This window comes from Octopus sinensis, linkage group LG1, assembly GCF_006345805.1.
Source record: "Octopus sinensis linkage group LG1, ASM634580v1, whole genome shotgun sequence".
Classification (NCBI taxonomy): domain Eukaryota; kingdom Metazoa; phylum Mollusca; class Cephalopoda; order Octopoda; family Octopodidae; genus Octopus; species Octopus sinensis.
This window is the reverse complement of record NC_042997.1, coordinates 139,707,986-139,724,640: the sequence shown is the minus strand read 5'-3', so window position 1 is coordinate 139,724,640 and position 16,655 is coordinate 139,707,986. Positions and strand designations below refer to the sequence as shown.

Sequence of the window (16,655 nt, the reverse complement as noted above, 5' to 3'; positions counted from 1 at the left end):
TACATGGTTCTGTCATCCAATTAAACAAAATTATCCAAAAATATTTCAATGCAGACATGGTTGTGTGGTTAAGAAGTTTGCTTTGCAACCATTTTATTCAGGTTCAGTTCTACTGCACAGTTCCTTGGGCAAGTGTCTTCTTTTATAGCCTTAGGTCAACCAATGCTTTGGGAGTGAATTTGGTTGATGGAAACTGCATGAAAGTACATCATATAAATGTATCTGAGTGAAAGGCAAATTGTATGATGCATGTGTACAAGCAAAAAAAAACTACATGGTAGTGAGACATGGGTCTTGAGGACATGTGAAGACTAGAGACTGTTGAATGTGTAATATCTATGTGCGTGTATGACAGTGCTAATGTGCTGAGAGAGAAACTATGCATAAGAGGAATCAGATCTGTTCAAGAGAGAAGACTGCACTAGTTTGGTCATGTGATGCATATGGATGAGGACAGCTGCATAAAGAAGTGTCAACCACTTACGGTGGATGGAACTTGTGCAAAAGGAAAACCCAAGACGACATGGGATGGAGTAGTGAAGGCTGATCTCAAAATGCAATGCCTCAAAGAAAAGATGATAAAGATTGCTGTGATTGAGAAAACCCATTCATAATGGCAAATATGAGGTCCTAAAAGCATTTTGTCTGTGCTGGTACAAGCTGGGCATTGTCCCTACACTCATACTGCCCTGTCAAGCTATTCTCCACAGCTCATCTCTTTCTCCCCTTCCCTCTAAAAATGCACCACTCCTCTTTGACATATTACATCCCCTTATTCTTGTGCAACAAGTTCTTTCCTTCATTCTCACCCTTTCCATGTGTTATCCTCTACCATACAAGACATAACTCTTATGAAATGCTATTCTTGTGCCTAGGTATTGCACTAACTTAACTAATAAACCTTCTTTTAATGAAAACATTCACTCTTTGTCCTAATATTGTATCCTTCCTCCACCTCTGCAACTACTGCTACAATTAACTGTTTTTTCAGGACATAGCATTTCAATCTGACCCTATTCTTACCACACATCTCTTTTCTCCTCACTTTTCTTTTGGAATTATTTGCCTTTTAACATCCATATCAAACATTACATGAAATTCTTCAATCTGAGTACCACCACCACATGGAACTTCACAATGTGCATCTAAAAGGAAGTAATTTCCATTTCATTATCTCTATTAACAGTAGCAGTTTTACTCACTGATTCCATCTATCTGATCTGAGACAAGCAAGCATCTTTGGACATAAAGAAGAGATGCGAAATAATGAAGCAAATAAAAAAAAGTACACCAATATATTACAAAAAAGTAGCTGTTTTTAATAAAAAATAGTGCATGTGCTATAATAATTTTATTTTATATTTTGCTAGAAAGAAGGCATATTAAATACATCATAGAAACATAAGAAAATAAGATATAACAATGGTAATTTTTCATATATAAAGTTCATTACAAGGGAGAATAATGAATTTTGTTTACATTTACAATAGTTCCTCAAAGATCATTCAATCATTTGGCCTATGTTAACGAGTTAACATTTACTTCTGCTGTTCTCCATTTCCTAATTACTTGCTTTGTTATTTGTTTTGCTGTCACAAAGTAAACAGAACAGAAGTGCATCGTCTTGCCCAATGCACATCATGAGATATAAAAATAACTCTTTATCTGGAGAGCTGATACTGTATCATTTGACTCCTACTGTGTTTCAGATAACTATGGTTAATGAGGACTTGGTCATATTGTCACTTACTAGAAGACGCCCGAGGAGACAGAGCCCTGTTTATTATACAAGCAAAGCGAAACATTTACATTCCCATATCTATACACACTATTATACACATTTCATATATTACATAGGCAAACCAAGTAGTGCATTATTTATTGAAAATTTTCCCCACAAAATTACTTTTAACTTTATGGTATTCATTCCTACTGCACCCACTTTTCACATCACCATCTCCTCCCAGTTGCATTGCTCTCTTATAACATTTATTTACACACACTTCCAAAGAAAGTGTATTGTCTTTATCATTATTTTATAAAGGACAAACAAACTTCATATAAAAACAGCTGCAGTTTGCTAACAACAGTGTTATATGATGAAAACAGTGGCATTGGTTAAGTTTAACTTTGCAATGAATTGAATGAAGCCTGGTATCTTTTCCCTAGAAAGATAGAAACAACACTTAGAAGAGATGATTGCATTTTTTCACAAAAAAATATTCTGTATTACTAAACAGCAAACATTTTCTGAACAGGATTTCACTTTCCAGAAATAACCTTCATGAAGTTTTTAAAAATATCTTTGCCAACAAATTTGCTTTATGAAAAATTATGCCATTTTTTACCAGACAATTCCTTCATCAGATGAATTTTGCATAAAAAATAACTTGATACAGCCATTTGGATATAAAAAGATTGTAAAACAAATCTGATTACTAATAGTGATATCATACATTACTGGTAGTGATAGCATACTTTTCTGATATTTGTATCTAAAGCTGAATATTTTTAATCCCAATATTTCCAAGGAAATGAATGGAGAAGGTGAAATGAGTAAAAACCACAATTAGTGATTTCTAACTGAGTGTACTAAATGATGCAGGTTTTATACATTATCACTAGAAACTGATGGCTTGGTAAAAACTTTTACTTGAAATATGCATTAGTAACTTGTTCCAGGATTTTCATTTAGAAGTAAAAATGTTGCTTGAATCTCTTGTTTTACTTTTGCGTTTAGAGTTCTTGTTTCTACTATCGAAGGTGATGGCAGCTCGAGCAACAGGTATTAGCTTTTGTTGATCCACCAGTGACAAGTGTTCTCGAATTAAGGAGTTGAGTGATGTGTGTTCATTGGTGAATCCAACACTGAAATAATAATTAAATGAAATGTTAAAAAGAGCTGAATCGTATATATTTATGTGTACATATGTGCAAATGTATGTCAAGGTAATGAAACACTAATTAAAAACTCTAAGCTATTTCAATGCTTATGTCTGTACAGATTGTGATGTACTTTGTACATAATTCTATGTACTGTGCATGCACCTTTGATGAATTGTAGTGCACCTGAGCACTAGACACAATAATTTTATTATTATTATAAGACAAGAGTGAGTAAAAAAATTACAGTAAAACATACATAAGGAAGTAATGGAAAGAAATATAATTTTTTTTTTCATACAGATGGAATATTAATCCTTTGCCTGTTCAAAGCATTTTCATAAGTTAGTCTTGAACATCCATGCTTGTTTTCAGACATTTAGTTATTGAAGGTTAATTTGGTTTAGTTTGTGGGTAAGATGTGATGATGGAATGAAAACATGTGTATCATATGTGATCCACAGAGCACATCATAAATAATTTTTAATACAGTGAGGAGTGTAAGAATGTGCATCACATATGATGCATGGGTGCTTGGGAAATATGTCCTGTGTATCACATATGACACACAAGACAGGCAAAGGGTTACACATCATATATCTGTTTATACGGCTTGACTATTCATAATCAGCATAACATGAGAATTTGAAATTATAAGGAACAGAAAATTAAATGCCTTTTCTAGTTTTGAACATAGCTCACTGCAAACTTATCCCTATACATAATTGTTTATAACTCAATGGAAGAAATAATGAAACAAGGCTGCAGCATTATATAAATTTTTATAAAGGCATCATAAAGTTTGATTTCTTGGAATTGGAAGTCATGGAAGAAGAAAGTTAACTGACACGAGACATTGTCACTTGTGAGGGAATCAGACAGAATAGTTTCATTTGCCAAGTAATCATATCTATTTTAATGAATAAATAATAACAATTTCCTTAAGCTTGACACAAAATCAATGTTGGAGAAAATACAGGAGAAAAAGGAAAAGGAGAGAATATAGGTGCTTGAATTAAATCAGTTTATGATAAGTAACAATTTTATTGAGGCACATTAGATACCATAGATTATCATCATTCCCACAACATTATTGTTATTAACCCTTTAGCATTTAAACCAGCTGTGTCGATGCCAAATACTCTACCTGTTTTATGCTCGGTCCAACCAGATCTGGACCCTTAAACCTACACTAATATATCATTCTAGCAGTAACTACTACATCAAAATCTCAAAGCTACAGGATAATGCATGATTAATTTGAGACAATGTAAATAAATAAGCAGAATATTTGATATAGTAATCTGGATGCTAAAGGGTGAAACAATCTGTGCTACCAAAATACAAGGCCATTTTTGTAGGGAGGAGATTCAGCCAACTGAATCAACCCAGTATCTTCCTGATATTTCAAAGAAACAAAAAGTGTATGACGAGACAAATAGAGTTAAGTATTTCACCCAAGGTTACAATATAATGGTTACTGAGCTGAATTTCATTGGTCAATTGAAAACCAAGCTGAGTTCATCTCATCTTTGTTGTAAGATACAAAACAGATGCAATTTGCCTTGGCTGCCTCATATAGTCAATCACTATACAATGGTGAATCACATAGCCAAACCTATATGATATAGCCACCTCTTATCAGATCTATTGTTTCTAATTATTGAAACCCAATACTAAACCTTTTATCCAGCCTTTCTTTCTTAGGAGAAAAAAAAAAGCACTGAGAAATTGAACTTCTTACCTTTGTTTTCTCTATAAATAACAACCTGTAAAACTAGCTAGTCTGAAAGAGGCTATTCCTCAGATTGAAGCATGTAAGTCTAAGGTGCAAGATTTATTAGTTGTATTCAAATACTTGATTAGCTACCTCTATAATACTAATTTTCTAACGCAGAGGTGACTGAGACAACTTAGTAACACCAACAAATTTGTAGTAGAGTCCAGAGTAATGAATATAATTTCACAGGCCTGAACCCAATTATTAAAGATTCTAAATCAGAATAATGATGCTGCAAACACACTAGCATCACTTTTAGTTACGTGTACCAACAGTATCTTGCTAAAGAATGAATTAATGAGAATAATCAAAAGAATTTTATAATGATAGTAGTGGTTTGCATCAGTATGAATGAAAATATGTAAAGGAAAGTTAATGTCATTAGGAAACGGAAATATAATGTTCTTCTGGATGGTTTGAGCTTGAGTCTCACCAAGCTTTTGGCAAAATTTTATGCAATACTTCTGTTTGATGCATCCAGTTATCTTGCAGGTAAATGAAAATCTGAATAGCATGCACTACACATCTACACTTCATGTGTAACATCCGGGAGCTTACACAGCTTACTGGTGCAAAAATTTTCATGCATGTGTAGGAAGGGTGTTCATCTTCCACCCGAAGTATTTTGTCCATGTGGCATTAGTTTTGGTAGGAAAACTAAAGTCGGATATTTTTTTAATGTATCTTGTATATTTTGAACTAATGAGGGAGCTTCTATACAGATTCTGATCAACTAGAAATACCATGTAAATCTCTATAAATTAAACATCCTAGAAAATTAAGTATTAGATGATGTAGTCCTAGATATGTGTTTGAATTAAAAATGGATTGGCAATGGTTGGAATGTTTTGGAATAAAGACCTGCTTCATAGGAACTGACCTGAGATGAAAAAAATAACTTCATGTATTTATTTTAAAGGTGAAGCAAAATAAAAGCACCACAGCTGATATATTATAGATAGTGTTACAGTACTGCATAGTCAGGCAAATAAACCTAACTACTGTCATTTATATAGTGATCCTAAATACAATAAAGGCCATTTTCCTCCATCATCATCTTCATTATTTTCTAGTCTACACACTTAGATAGGCCATCAATGGATGGCAGCAGAAGCTTAGCTTCACAATCATACCTAACAGGTCTAGATGACTCCCTTCTCTAGTCCAAACAGACATGGATTACATAGATGTCAGCCTGCTGTTTAACTGCATAGAGCAGGTACAGGAGCTTTCAAGCTGGCCTTTGGTTAAATGTCATGAAAATGAACGTCATTGCTACAATATCCTCCTGGACCATTCACTTCTAATAACCACAGGAGGCACTGCTCTGACAAAATTCAAAGATTTCAAATACTTGGGTCATGAGTCAACATGTCAAAACAAAAACTCAAAGTGAAGAAGGCAACTGCATGGAAGGCTTTGTATGGCATGGTCAATGTATGAAACCTTCGACTTTCCTTAACATATCAAGCTTAGCAACAGTAGAATCTGTTTTGTTATATAGTTGTGAATGTTGGACCCTGAAGTCTACCCTGCAAAAGTCTCTAGTTAAGTACTGCACACACAAGAATGCTGTGTGCAATACTTAAAATCAAACACAATAACCATGTTAGCTTGTTATTAAAATGCCTGTTCTATTTGATGTTAAGTACTGCAAATACCAAAAATACTGTTTAAAAAACATCCCTCTGCTTAATGAAGAAATGAATGTAAAACAAAAAGTAAAAAGAGAAAGGAAAATGAGTTACTTTTGAAAATAGAGCTCTACATCTGACTGACAGATCGTTAATCTTCTTTGTTTCCGAGAATATGAAGACAGGGTAGCAAATAAGTTATCAAAATAATCATTGGATCTGAAGAAAAAATAGAAAAAGTGAAAAAATTAATTGATAATAAAAGCAAGTGTGAGAATTATAATGGTTTATAAAAGAACAGAAACAATATTTTTATGTATATATGTGAGTGTAGACATACATACAAAAATACAAACTGTACAATGCTTTTATGTTGGAAGATGTATGTCTGTAATGATGATGTTACATTTGCTCCCAATGGCAGTGGAAGAAGTAAGATAATGTCACTTCAGTGTCATATGCAAGAGGAGTATGAATGTTAATAAGTAGTATTTGCTATATCAAATGGAATCAACACAAGCCAACTATAGAGGTTTAGCTAAAGGCAGAGAAATCAACACAAGCCAACTATAGAGGTTTAGCTAAAGGCAGAGAAAACTGCAGATTCCTCAAACCTTTAAAAGCTTATGACCAATAAAACAAAATGGTCATGTGCCAATTACTCAATCAAACAAAGCAAGTATTGTTATTGTAAAGCTAAACGAGATATACTTGATAAGGAAAACTAAAGAGATCTTACACTGTTAGTCTTAAGTAAAGTATGTACTACATAAGGTTAACTAAAATAAAATGCAGTTTTGGTACCACAAATGTTATATTTCTATGAGGAAATAACTAAGAATGACCAATTTCAAACTGCATTTGTCAAATTTACAAGATCACTGATAAAATTCAAATTTTGTAGTGCGGTGGACATTGAAACTGATGGAGATCTATTAAACATGTATATCTGTTAGTTTTCTCCATGAAGAGTATTCAGTTGTTCAATCAACTGAATGGTGTTTGTTGAAATAGTATGTAAGTGGCTGAGTATTCCAGATATGTTTAATCTAAATGTAATTGTCAGCTGGAATCAGTGATACTATGTGACAAGGCTGGACTTCAAATTATAGACACAATCATCTGTTGTGTTTTTACAGTTTGCATCATATACATGCTTCTGTGTGTTCATATATATATAAGCATATACTTAAACACACAAACTATATGCATGCAAATGTTTTATTTTTAAGGAGAAAACTATACAAACAAGTTGAAATTCTTGGTCAAGTATATTAGCTGCAAAGTATGGATATATTAAAGCAAAGACTAGAATTTATGGCACTATTTTTTAATTTTGTAGTTACAATTGTTTCATTCTCAAATAGATTATTATTTTTGGGACTAAGATGAATTGCACTTGGGAATTGAATGATAATGCATATATATTATTATATTATGAATTCATTATATTCATATTATTATCAACATCTGTGTTCATAAAATGTATTTCCCATGTTGTAGTCTTTATATATATATATATACTTGGAAATGGATGCGTCATATTCAATTAAATAATAAATAATATATATATATGCAATATATGGGTACAGGACATCATCAACAGTGCAAATAATATGAAACATGTAAACAAATGATGGAAAAATGAGTGAAATACGTAAACAGGGGAAAAAGTGGAAAACAGGACAAGTTAACACAGAGAAAGGACCCTTCAGTTGTCGACTGTCTACTCCTCATTTCCAGCATTTAATGACAATAAGAGTCTTCAAAGACACTTGCTCCCATAAATTTTTAAATAAAATTTAGGATTTATGGAGGGTCAAAGTTGGGAACAAAAAAAATGAGTGGAGACATAGAAGGAAACTGAATGAAAACAAACATGGAGGGTCGTTAGACCAGAAGGAGAGGAAAATAGTGAATGCTGGGAGAAACATTTTTTTTTGAAAAGAGAAAAGATAGAAGAGAGAAACAAAAACATGTCCGCTTATTTAAACATCTATGCAGGAAAAGAAAGAATGTCACATGAGGAAAAGAAAGACGGATAACGGTCATGTGTGAGCAACAAGAGAGAGAGAGACAAATAGAAAATGGTGAAGGAGGGAGAGGGAGAAAAAGGGAATTAGAGAACGATGGAGGAAGAAAACAGTATAGAGTAAAGAGTGGCATCAAAAATGTGAAGATAAACTTACTTAGAAATAGATGCATTGCATTCAATTAAATAATAAATAATATATATATATTTATATATATATACATATATATATATCCTTGGAAATGGAAGCGTCATATCAATTAAATAAGAAATAATATATATACATACATACATATATATATATATATATATATATATATATATATATATATATGCAATATATGGGTACAGGACGTCATCAACAGTGCAAATAATATGAAACATGTAAACAAATGATGGAAAAATGAGTGAAATACGTAAACAGGGAAAAAAGTGGAAAACAGGAGAAGTTAACACAGAGAAAGGACTCTTCAGTTGTCGACTGTCTACTCCTCATTTCGAGCATTTAATGACAATAAGAGTCTTCAAAGACACTTGCTCCAATAAATTTTTAAATAAAATTTAGGATTTATGCAGGGTCAAACTGCATAAATTTTATTGGCTAAACTGGCAAAATGACCATTCCAAAATATAACAATATATATATATCATTTATTATTTATATATATCTTATTTAACACAGCCTTAATCAGGAGTGAAATATATGTCAATAATGCAAAGCTGTGCTGTGAGTGAAATAAGCAGGCAAACACATTCCTTCTATGATTTTGATGTAAGGAAAAAAGATGGAAGGAGTCAGAGAAGACACCTGGCTTTTTTTCCCTTAGCATAGAATAAGTTTCAAAGTTGTGCAATAAATGTGGTGAAGCATTTCAGTAGCAAAAAAACAACAATTGTTTAAAATGAGTCAATGGTAGACTTACATTGAACCTAATACATCATTACAGGAAGTTGGAAAATGCATCTTTGAATAATGACTGAGTAAGGAAGCTGTCACTTGGGGAGATACAACATACTCTTTATGTTTTCTTCTTGCTCTATAATAATTTGAATAAAGAAAATAGACACAAATAAATAAAGCCATAATAGAATAAATCTACTCTATAAGAATTTCTAGAAAAAACGCTCATGGAAAGAGAAACACACCAGTGCTTTTACAAGTAAAAACACAGATGTACAATGGGGCTTTTACAAGGTCACATGACCTGCTAGAAACAGCAGCTAAAATCTCACCCCCCCCTTCCCCATTATTATGAACAAGGCAAATATATATTAGATAATGTAATTTAAAACACATGTTTCATGGCTAGAATGCTTTTGATTATAAGATTGACTGGATTATGGTCGACCTGGGGTTAAACAATGAAAATAAGCGAAAGGGAAAAAGTTTTATATAATCTTAACTTTAAAGGGGTCTCATTTATTAGTCTGAAGTGGATGGAGCAGTACCCATAACCCTTTTTCATACTCTTTATAAACTGACAGAAACTATTAGGCTAAATGGATAAATTAAATGAAATTCAAGTTCTGCTCGATTTGTAGAAGATTAATAGTTGGATGTAAAAGCCCAGAGGGATTTAATCTGAGTAGCAAAAAATTGGGTAAAAACTACATACAGTGAGGGATTTGAAAATCATCATCATCGTTGTTTAATGTCCACTTTCCATCTGGACGGTTTGGCTGAGGGCTGGCAAGCCAGATGGCTGTACCAGGCTCGAATCTGATCTGATAAAGTTTCTACAGCTGGATGCCCTTCCTAATGTCAACCACTCCAAGATTGTAGTGGGTGCCTTCTACGTGCCACAGGCAGTACTGGCATTGAGCACGCTTTAATGTTGCTTTTTACATGCCACCAGCACGGGAGCCAGTCAGGCAGCACTGGCAACAACCACGCTCAAATGGTGCTTTTTACATGCCACTGGCACAGGACCAGTCAGCTGGCACTGGCATCGACCACGCTCTAATGGTGCTTTTTACATGCCACCTGCATGTGAGCCAGTCAGAGGACACTGGCAACGACCATGCTCAAATGGCACCTTTTACGCGCCACTGGCATGGGACCAGTCAGGCAGCACTGGCATCGACTGTGCTCAAATGGTGCTTTTTATGGTCCACCAGCACAGGTGCCAATCAGACAGTACTGTCACTGGCCATGACAATGACTTCACTTAACTCAACAGGTCTTCGCAAGCACAGTTTATTGCCCAATGATTGAAGGGTACTCTTAAGTGGGCCAGTTATGCTGCACTGGCATAGGCCACGGTTACGGTCTCACTTGGCTTGCTGGGTCTTCTCAAGCACAACATATCTCCAAAGGTCTCAGTCACTTATCATCACCTCCATGAGACCCAACGTTCAAAGGTTGTGCTTCACCACCTCACCCCAGGTCTTCCTGGGTCTACTTCTACAGGATCCCTCTACTGCTAGGGTGTGACACTTTTTCACACAGCTGTCCTCATCCAAACGCAACACATGATCATACCAGCGCAGTTGTCTCTCTTGCACACCACATCTGATGCTTCTTATGCCCAACTTTTGTCTCAGGGTGCTTACACTCTGTTGTGTACGCACACTGACATTACACATCCAGCAGAGTATACTAGCTTCATTCCTTGAAAGCTTATACATGTTCTCAGCAGCCACAGCCCATGTTTCACTGCCATGTAGCATGGCTGTTTGCACACATGCGTCATACAGTCTATATTTTACTCTGAGCAAGAGGCTCTTTATCACCAGCAGAGGTAGGAGTTCTTTGAACTTTGCTCAGGCTATTCTTATTCCAGCAGCTACACTCAGAGCATCCACCCCTGCTAAGCTGGTGCATAGAGTAGGCTTAGATTGATGTTACATAAAGTCAGTAGTTTCAGAAGAACAGACTCTGTTGTGGCAGTAGCCTTATTGGAGACAGAGGATACTCATATTTGACAATAAGCTGGCAGCTTTAACTCTTTTGTGACTATATTTCTGTTGAAAAACACTACTTTCGTTTCATTTAATTTCGAAAATAACGAAGAGTTTAGTAAAATAACTATTCTCTGTGCATTTTCAACTTCTATTTTTGCTATATATATCATCATCATTTAGTATATGCTTTCCATGCTGGCATGGGTTAGACAGCTTGACTGGAATTGGTAAGCCAGAGAGCTGCATCAAGTTCCAGTCTGACTTGGCATGGTTTCTACAGCTTCATGCCTTTCCTAATGCCAACCACTCCAAGAGTGTAATGGGTACATTTTATGTGCCATTGGCACAGGTGCCAGTTGTGTGACATCAGCATCAGCCACGACTATGATTTCACCTAGCTTGATGCGTCTTCTCAAGCAAGCACATCGCCAATGATCCTGGTAACTTGTCACCTCCATGAGGCCCAACATTTCAAAGTTCATACTTCACCACCTCGTCCCATGTCTTTGTGGGTTTACCTCTTTCACAGGTCCCCTCCACAGATAGAGATTGGCACTTCTTTATACAGCTGTCCTCATATTTTATTTGTTTCAGTCATTAGACTGCAGCCATGCTGGAGCACCACCTTGAATAATTTTTAGTAGAATGGATCAACCCCACTACTTATATGTTTATTTTTAAGCCTGGTACTTCTATCAGTCTCTATTGCTGAATTGCTAAGTTATGAGGATGTAAGCACACCAGCACCAGTTCTCAAGTGTTGGTGGGGGGACAAACACTGACACAAACACGCACACAAACATGATGGGCTTCTTTCAGTTTCTATCTTCTAACCTATAAACAATTATTTATAATCATAAATATTACAATAGTTTAAATAAAACATTGGTCTTGTAAACCAAAATTAAATACTATATTTTTATAACTTGAAAGATTACAAGTGAACTGAATACTTATGATGGGTTTTCAAAACCCCTCTTTACCCAACATAACCTAATACTTTTATGTATAAAATATATATGTAGAAAGGCATTCAGTCTAACATTATCATTTCCCCACTTTGAATGTAAGATCCTATAACACTGAATTAATGAGATTCTCATGGCAGGAATGTCTTTGGTCATAGGTCTGACCTGGGGGCTAAACAACAACAATAATTCTATCTAATTAGCACATCAAGTTGATCTCTATTTTATGGCACTTGTGCCCCGTGCTAGTAGGGTGCTAAGAGCACCATCCGAGTGTGATCATTGCCAGAGCGGCTAACTGGCTTCCGTGCCGGTGGCATGTAAAAGGCACCATTCGAGCGTGATTGTTATTATTGTTGCCTTACTGGCACTTGTGCCAGTGGCACGTGGAAAAACATTTGAGAGAGGTCGTTGCCAGTACCGCCTGACTGGCCCCCGTGCCGGTGGCACGTAAAAGCACCCAATACACTCTCAGAGTGGTTGGCATTAGGAAGGACATCCAGCTGTAGATCAAGATTGGAGCCTGGTGCAGCCATCTGGTTTGCCAGCCCTCAGTCAAATCGTCCAACCCATACTAGCATGGAAAGCAGACGTTAAACAATGATGATGATGATGATGATAAGCACCTTATTAAGGACACAGGGATACCAGTAACAAGATACAAACTTCTAACTCTTCACTTGAAATATAGTATCTTAATAGTTAACTTACATTGGGTTGGCTTCCTTTAATTTTTTCTTTGGTCGCTATTTAAAACAAAAATTAAAATAACAATGAACTGAACTGAAAATGAAATTACAGCAACAAAAACTAATATTTAAACAAGCAATAAATATAGTAAAATAATAACTAATGCAGTAATGGTAAGAACATACGTGTGCTAGATAAATCAACCTTTTGACATAAGTAACTAAATTAGCTCCTATCTATTTACTACCCAAGTTTTATAGATAGACAGAGAAGCACTTTTCTTTTTAGTGATTACTAGCAGTATCGCCCGGCGTTGCTCAGGTTTGTAAGGGAAATAACTATATAAGCATTTTTAGAGAGTTACTTCCCTTATAGATGCCAATTCGGGCTTTCTTAGCCATTTCTGTTTTGGTGTCTTCAAGCCATGAAGTCGTTGTTCTAAAAGAACGCTGGTCTCCTTGACAACGCTTTACGACGTTGATTTCCTTACACTCCCTTCCCCACAGCTTCACGAGGGAGGGAAGAAGGGGGAGAAGCAAACAGGTGCAGGTGTGACCATGGACGCCAACTTCGCCGCCATCGACTCACGAAAAATTATGCATTAAAATTGAATAAAAAATGATGTTAAATTATTTTTAAAATCGTAGACTCATCGTAGACGCGCGCTAATACTCAGACGGGCTCGATATGAATCACGACTATAAGATACCTGAATTTGGTTAAACTGCACCGCAAAATGTGGGAGTAGTTAGGAATCTAAATCGAAGGGGACAGACACTCACACAACTACAGTTTTATATATATAGATGATATAAACGTCCTGCAGTGACATGTTCATTAATTCACTGACGGTGTCTATATTACATTTCACTAGTATCTTGCCTTTAACCCTTCCGATACCAACCCAGCTGAAACCGGCTCTGGCTCTGTAGTACAAATGTCTTGTTTTCATAAGTTTTGAATTAAAATCTTCCACCAAAGCTTAGTCATAATTTATGTTCCTAACACCAGCTTAATGATAACTATGTTATTTTACTAAATTCTTTGTTATATTTAGTATTTATTTAATAGAAAGAAACACAGAGCATCTCAAAATAAATACGGTAATGAAAGGGTTTAGCAAAAGTAAAATTGTCTAGCAAAGCTACTAACCTAATGTTCTTCAACAGTAACTTCCTGGATTAAAATTTTCTGGATAAGCTTTCTCATTATAGTATGAGTCAATAGTGCTGTTTAAATTCATTCACAAAATGCCAATGTTGCTGTCTCCAAGAAACCAATTATCTCTACTACACTCATTTGTATAAATAATCTTGCAGCTTTCCATCAACCTCTTGTACTGTTTGTTTCTTGCTCAATATTAACCCTTTGAACACCAGATTCCCGTTGTCCTTGACACAACTCACCTCATGTTCTCTGGGTAAAAGAGCAAATAAAATGATTTCTTGCCTAATATTATTTCAGTATCACTAAAATGTGTTTTCTGTCTCTCATATCGAAATAAAATACCAAATAAAGGGCAACATTATCCTTACCACTTTTTTTTTTTTTTAATCTCCACTACTGGCGCTTGTGGAGCCAGTCAAGCCAGTAGTTACTGACTGGTTTTCCAATGCAGCAAATACTGGCCGGTAAAGCGGCTGCTGGAGTATTTGCATCTGTGGCTGGTGGATGGAATTTGTATTTGTATCTGCAGCTGGCGGCCAGAATAGCAGCCGCTGGGGTATTTGTAAACAGTACAATGTGGCAGCCGGTAAAACAGCAGCTGTGGTATTTGTATATACTGCTGGTGGTTGGAATAGCGGCCACTGAGGCTCTGATGATTAAGTACCTCTGTCTTTCAGTCCCACACACTAAGCAAAGTCTTTTCATCTTAGATTTTGTGATTCTACCTAATTAGTCCTTTCAAAATTTCTTAACTGAGTGACTGACTCAATCAAGCCTCCTAAATTTAAAATTCTTTGATTTCTAAGATGAGAATAAGATTATTGGCATAAAGAAACTTCCCAAAGTTCTACATCCTGAAACCATGCTGGCTTAAAAGGTTAAACAAAGAACAGAGCTTTGGTGAATACCTGCCTGTTTGTTAACTATATTATATTCCTCACCACTTTATCCACTTTGAAAACCTTATGATTCACAGCTATATCATTCATGTATCTCATAAATAGAATAGTGAATCTGCAGGTAATGCTTTTGTTGATGACTGGATGAAATCCAAAACAAAAGCTTGTTTCTGAGAGTAACTTAGCCAAGAAATACTGAAACTATTATTTTTCTAAAAACTTTAATACATTTGAACAAAGAACAATGATGTTGAGACTTATGCTGGATCTAGAATGGAGAATGGAATTTTTTTATGTGCAGGTAAAAGCATTCTAACTGAAACAAAATGTCAACAGAACAAGTGAAACTATTTCAGTGATTACAACTTTTTATTTATTTTTTTAATATATCCATTTTCTTACTTTCACACATGTACACCAATTCACAGAGTTTTATTTGCTTATTTTTAATTTTGTGACATTATTTTATTTTTATAACTTTCCTTTCAAAAGTTATTTGTCTAATCAAAACATGATTAAAAGTAGTGTTATGTCACTTTTTCTTTGTTTTAACATATTTTTGTTTGAAAAATAACTTCAAGACTTGCTACAGTCTTTAATAAAAATGGAATGGTTCAGTATTGAATAAAATACCTTACCAAAGGCGGTGCTCCAGCATGGCCACAGTCAAATGACTGAAACAAGTAAAAGAGTAAAAGAGTAAAGAGTATAGTTAGTTCCATTCTTCTATGTCCTGAGTTTACCTTATAAAATAATACTAAATTAAATTAGCCATGGTCCAAGTCCATTGTTGGCTGAAACAGCTCAGATTATAACTGATACTAATTTTATGAAAGTATGTGGAAAGTAATGACTTACTGTTGATTCCAAGATTTTGCTGGATTCAGCTGAAAAGATAAATAAATTAAACATGTTTATTACAAATTTTGGTTTATTTTACTAAACCTAAAATCCTTATATTTTGGGAAGGGGAAAAAGAAATTTATGATATTTAAATCTTTGCTCTAAATCTCTAGCTTTTACTCATTAATATTAAAATATTTTGTAAAAGACTGGTAAAATAATGAAATTTTTTAATATCAAACCATCTCAATTCAATGAGTACTAATGGGTTCATATTAAAATCTTGCTCAAAATCGCATTATAATATGAATGATACTACAAGATTTCAGCTGATCAACACCAGTATAATATGCCAATATATAAAGTTACAGATATTTTATTAAACCCCTCCAAAATACTGATTATATTGAAAAATTACTGAATAAAAATGTAGTCAATAGTTAAAAAAGTGTTAAACATAATATTGATACAGCTAGATTTCATTGTTAATAAAGCTGTAAAATAATGGTTAAAATTAATATTATTAGTGCTATAAGAAAGATCACCAAAGGAAGATGGCAAGTCAACCAACTTCAAGCCAGAAGCAGTTTCTAAAACATCAGAATAGGATAATTGCAGGAGCCTTAACCCTTTAACATTTAAACTAGCCATATCTGACCCAAATATTCTACGCGTTTTATGTTCAAACTGGCCAGATCTGGCCTCTCACACCTACCCTATAATGTTATTCTAAAATAAATCATTGAAATCTTGAAGCTGTGAGATAATGCATGATTATTTCATAAATAAATAAGCATTACCTTTTATTAGAGTAATTTGAATGCTAATAGGTTAACTTTAAGGGACTAAATGTCA

The 16,655-nt window shown here is 34.7% G+C and overlaps 1 protein-coding gene across 1 annotated transcript in view; it reads right to left on the bottom strand.

The window, feature by feature from the left end:
* Positions 1–1,332: 1,332 nt before the first annotated feature.
* LOC115211698 (DNA repair protein RAD50-like) overlaps positions 1,333–16,655 on the bottom strand; it is a 41,248-nt gene continuing 25,925 nt past the window's right edge. The window contains exons 11-15 of the mRNA XM_036505227.1: positions 15,816–15,844; positions 12,913–12,947; positions 9,253–9,366; positions 6,412–6,516; positions 1,333–2,868 (exon numbers count right to left, since the gene is read on the bottom strand). Of these exons, the coding sequence (XP_036361120.1) occupies positions 2,688–2,868; positions 6,412–6,516; positions 9,253–9,366; positions 12,913–12,947; positions 15,816–15,844 (464 nt within the window). The 3' untranslated portion in view covers positions 1,333–2,687. The remainder of the gene's footprint in view (positions 2,869–6,411; positions 6,517–9,252; positions 9,367–12,912; positions 12,948–15,815; positions 15,845–16,655) is intronic.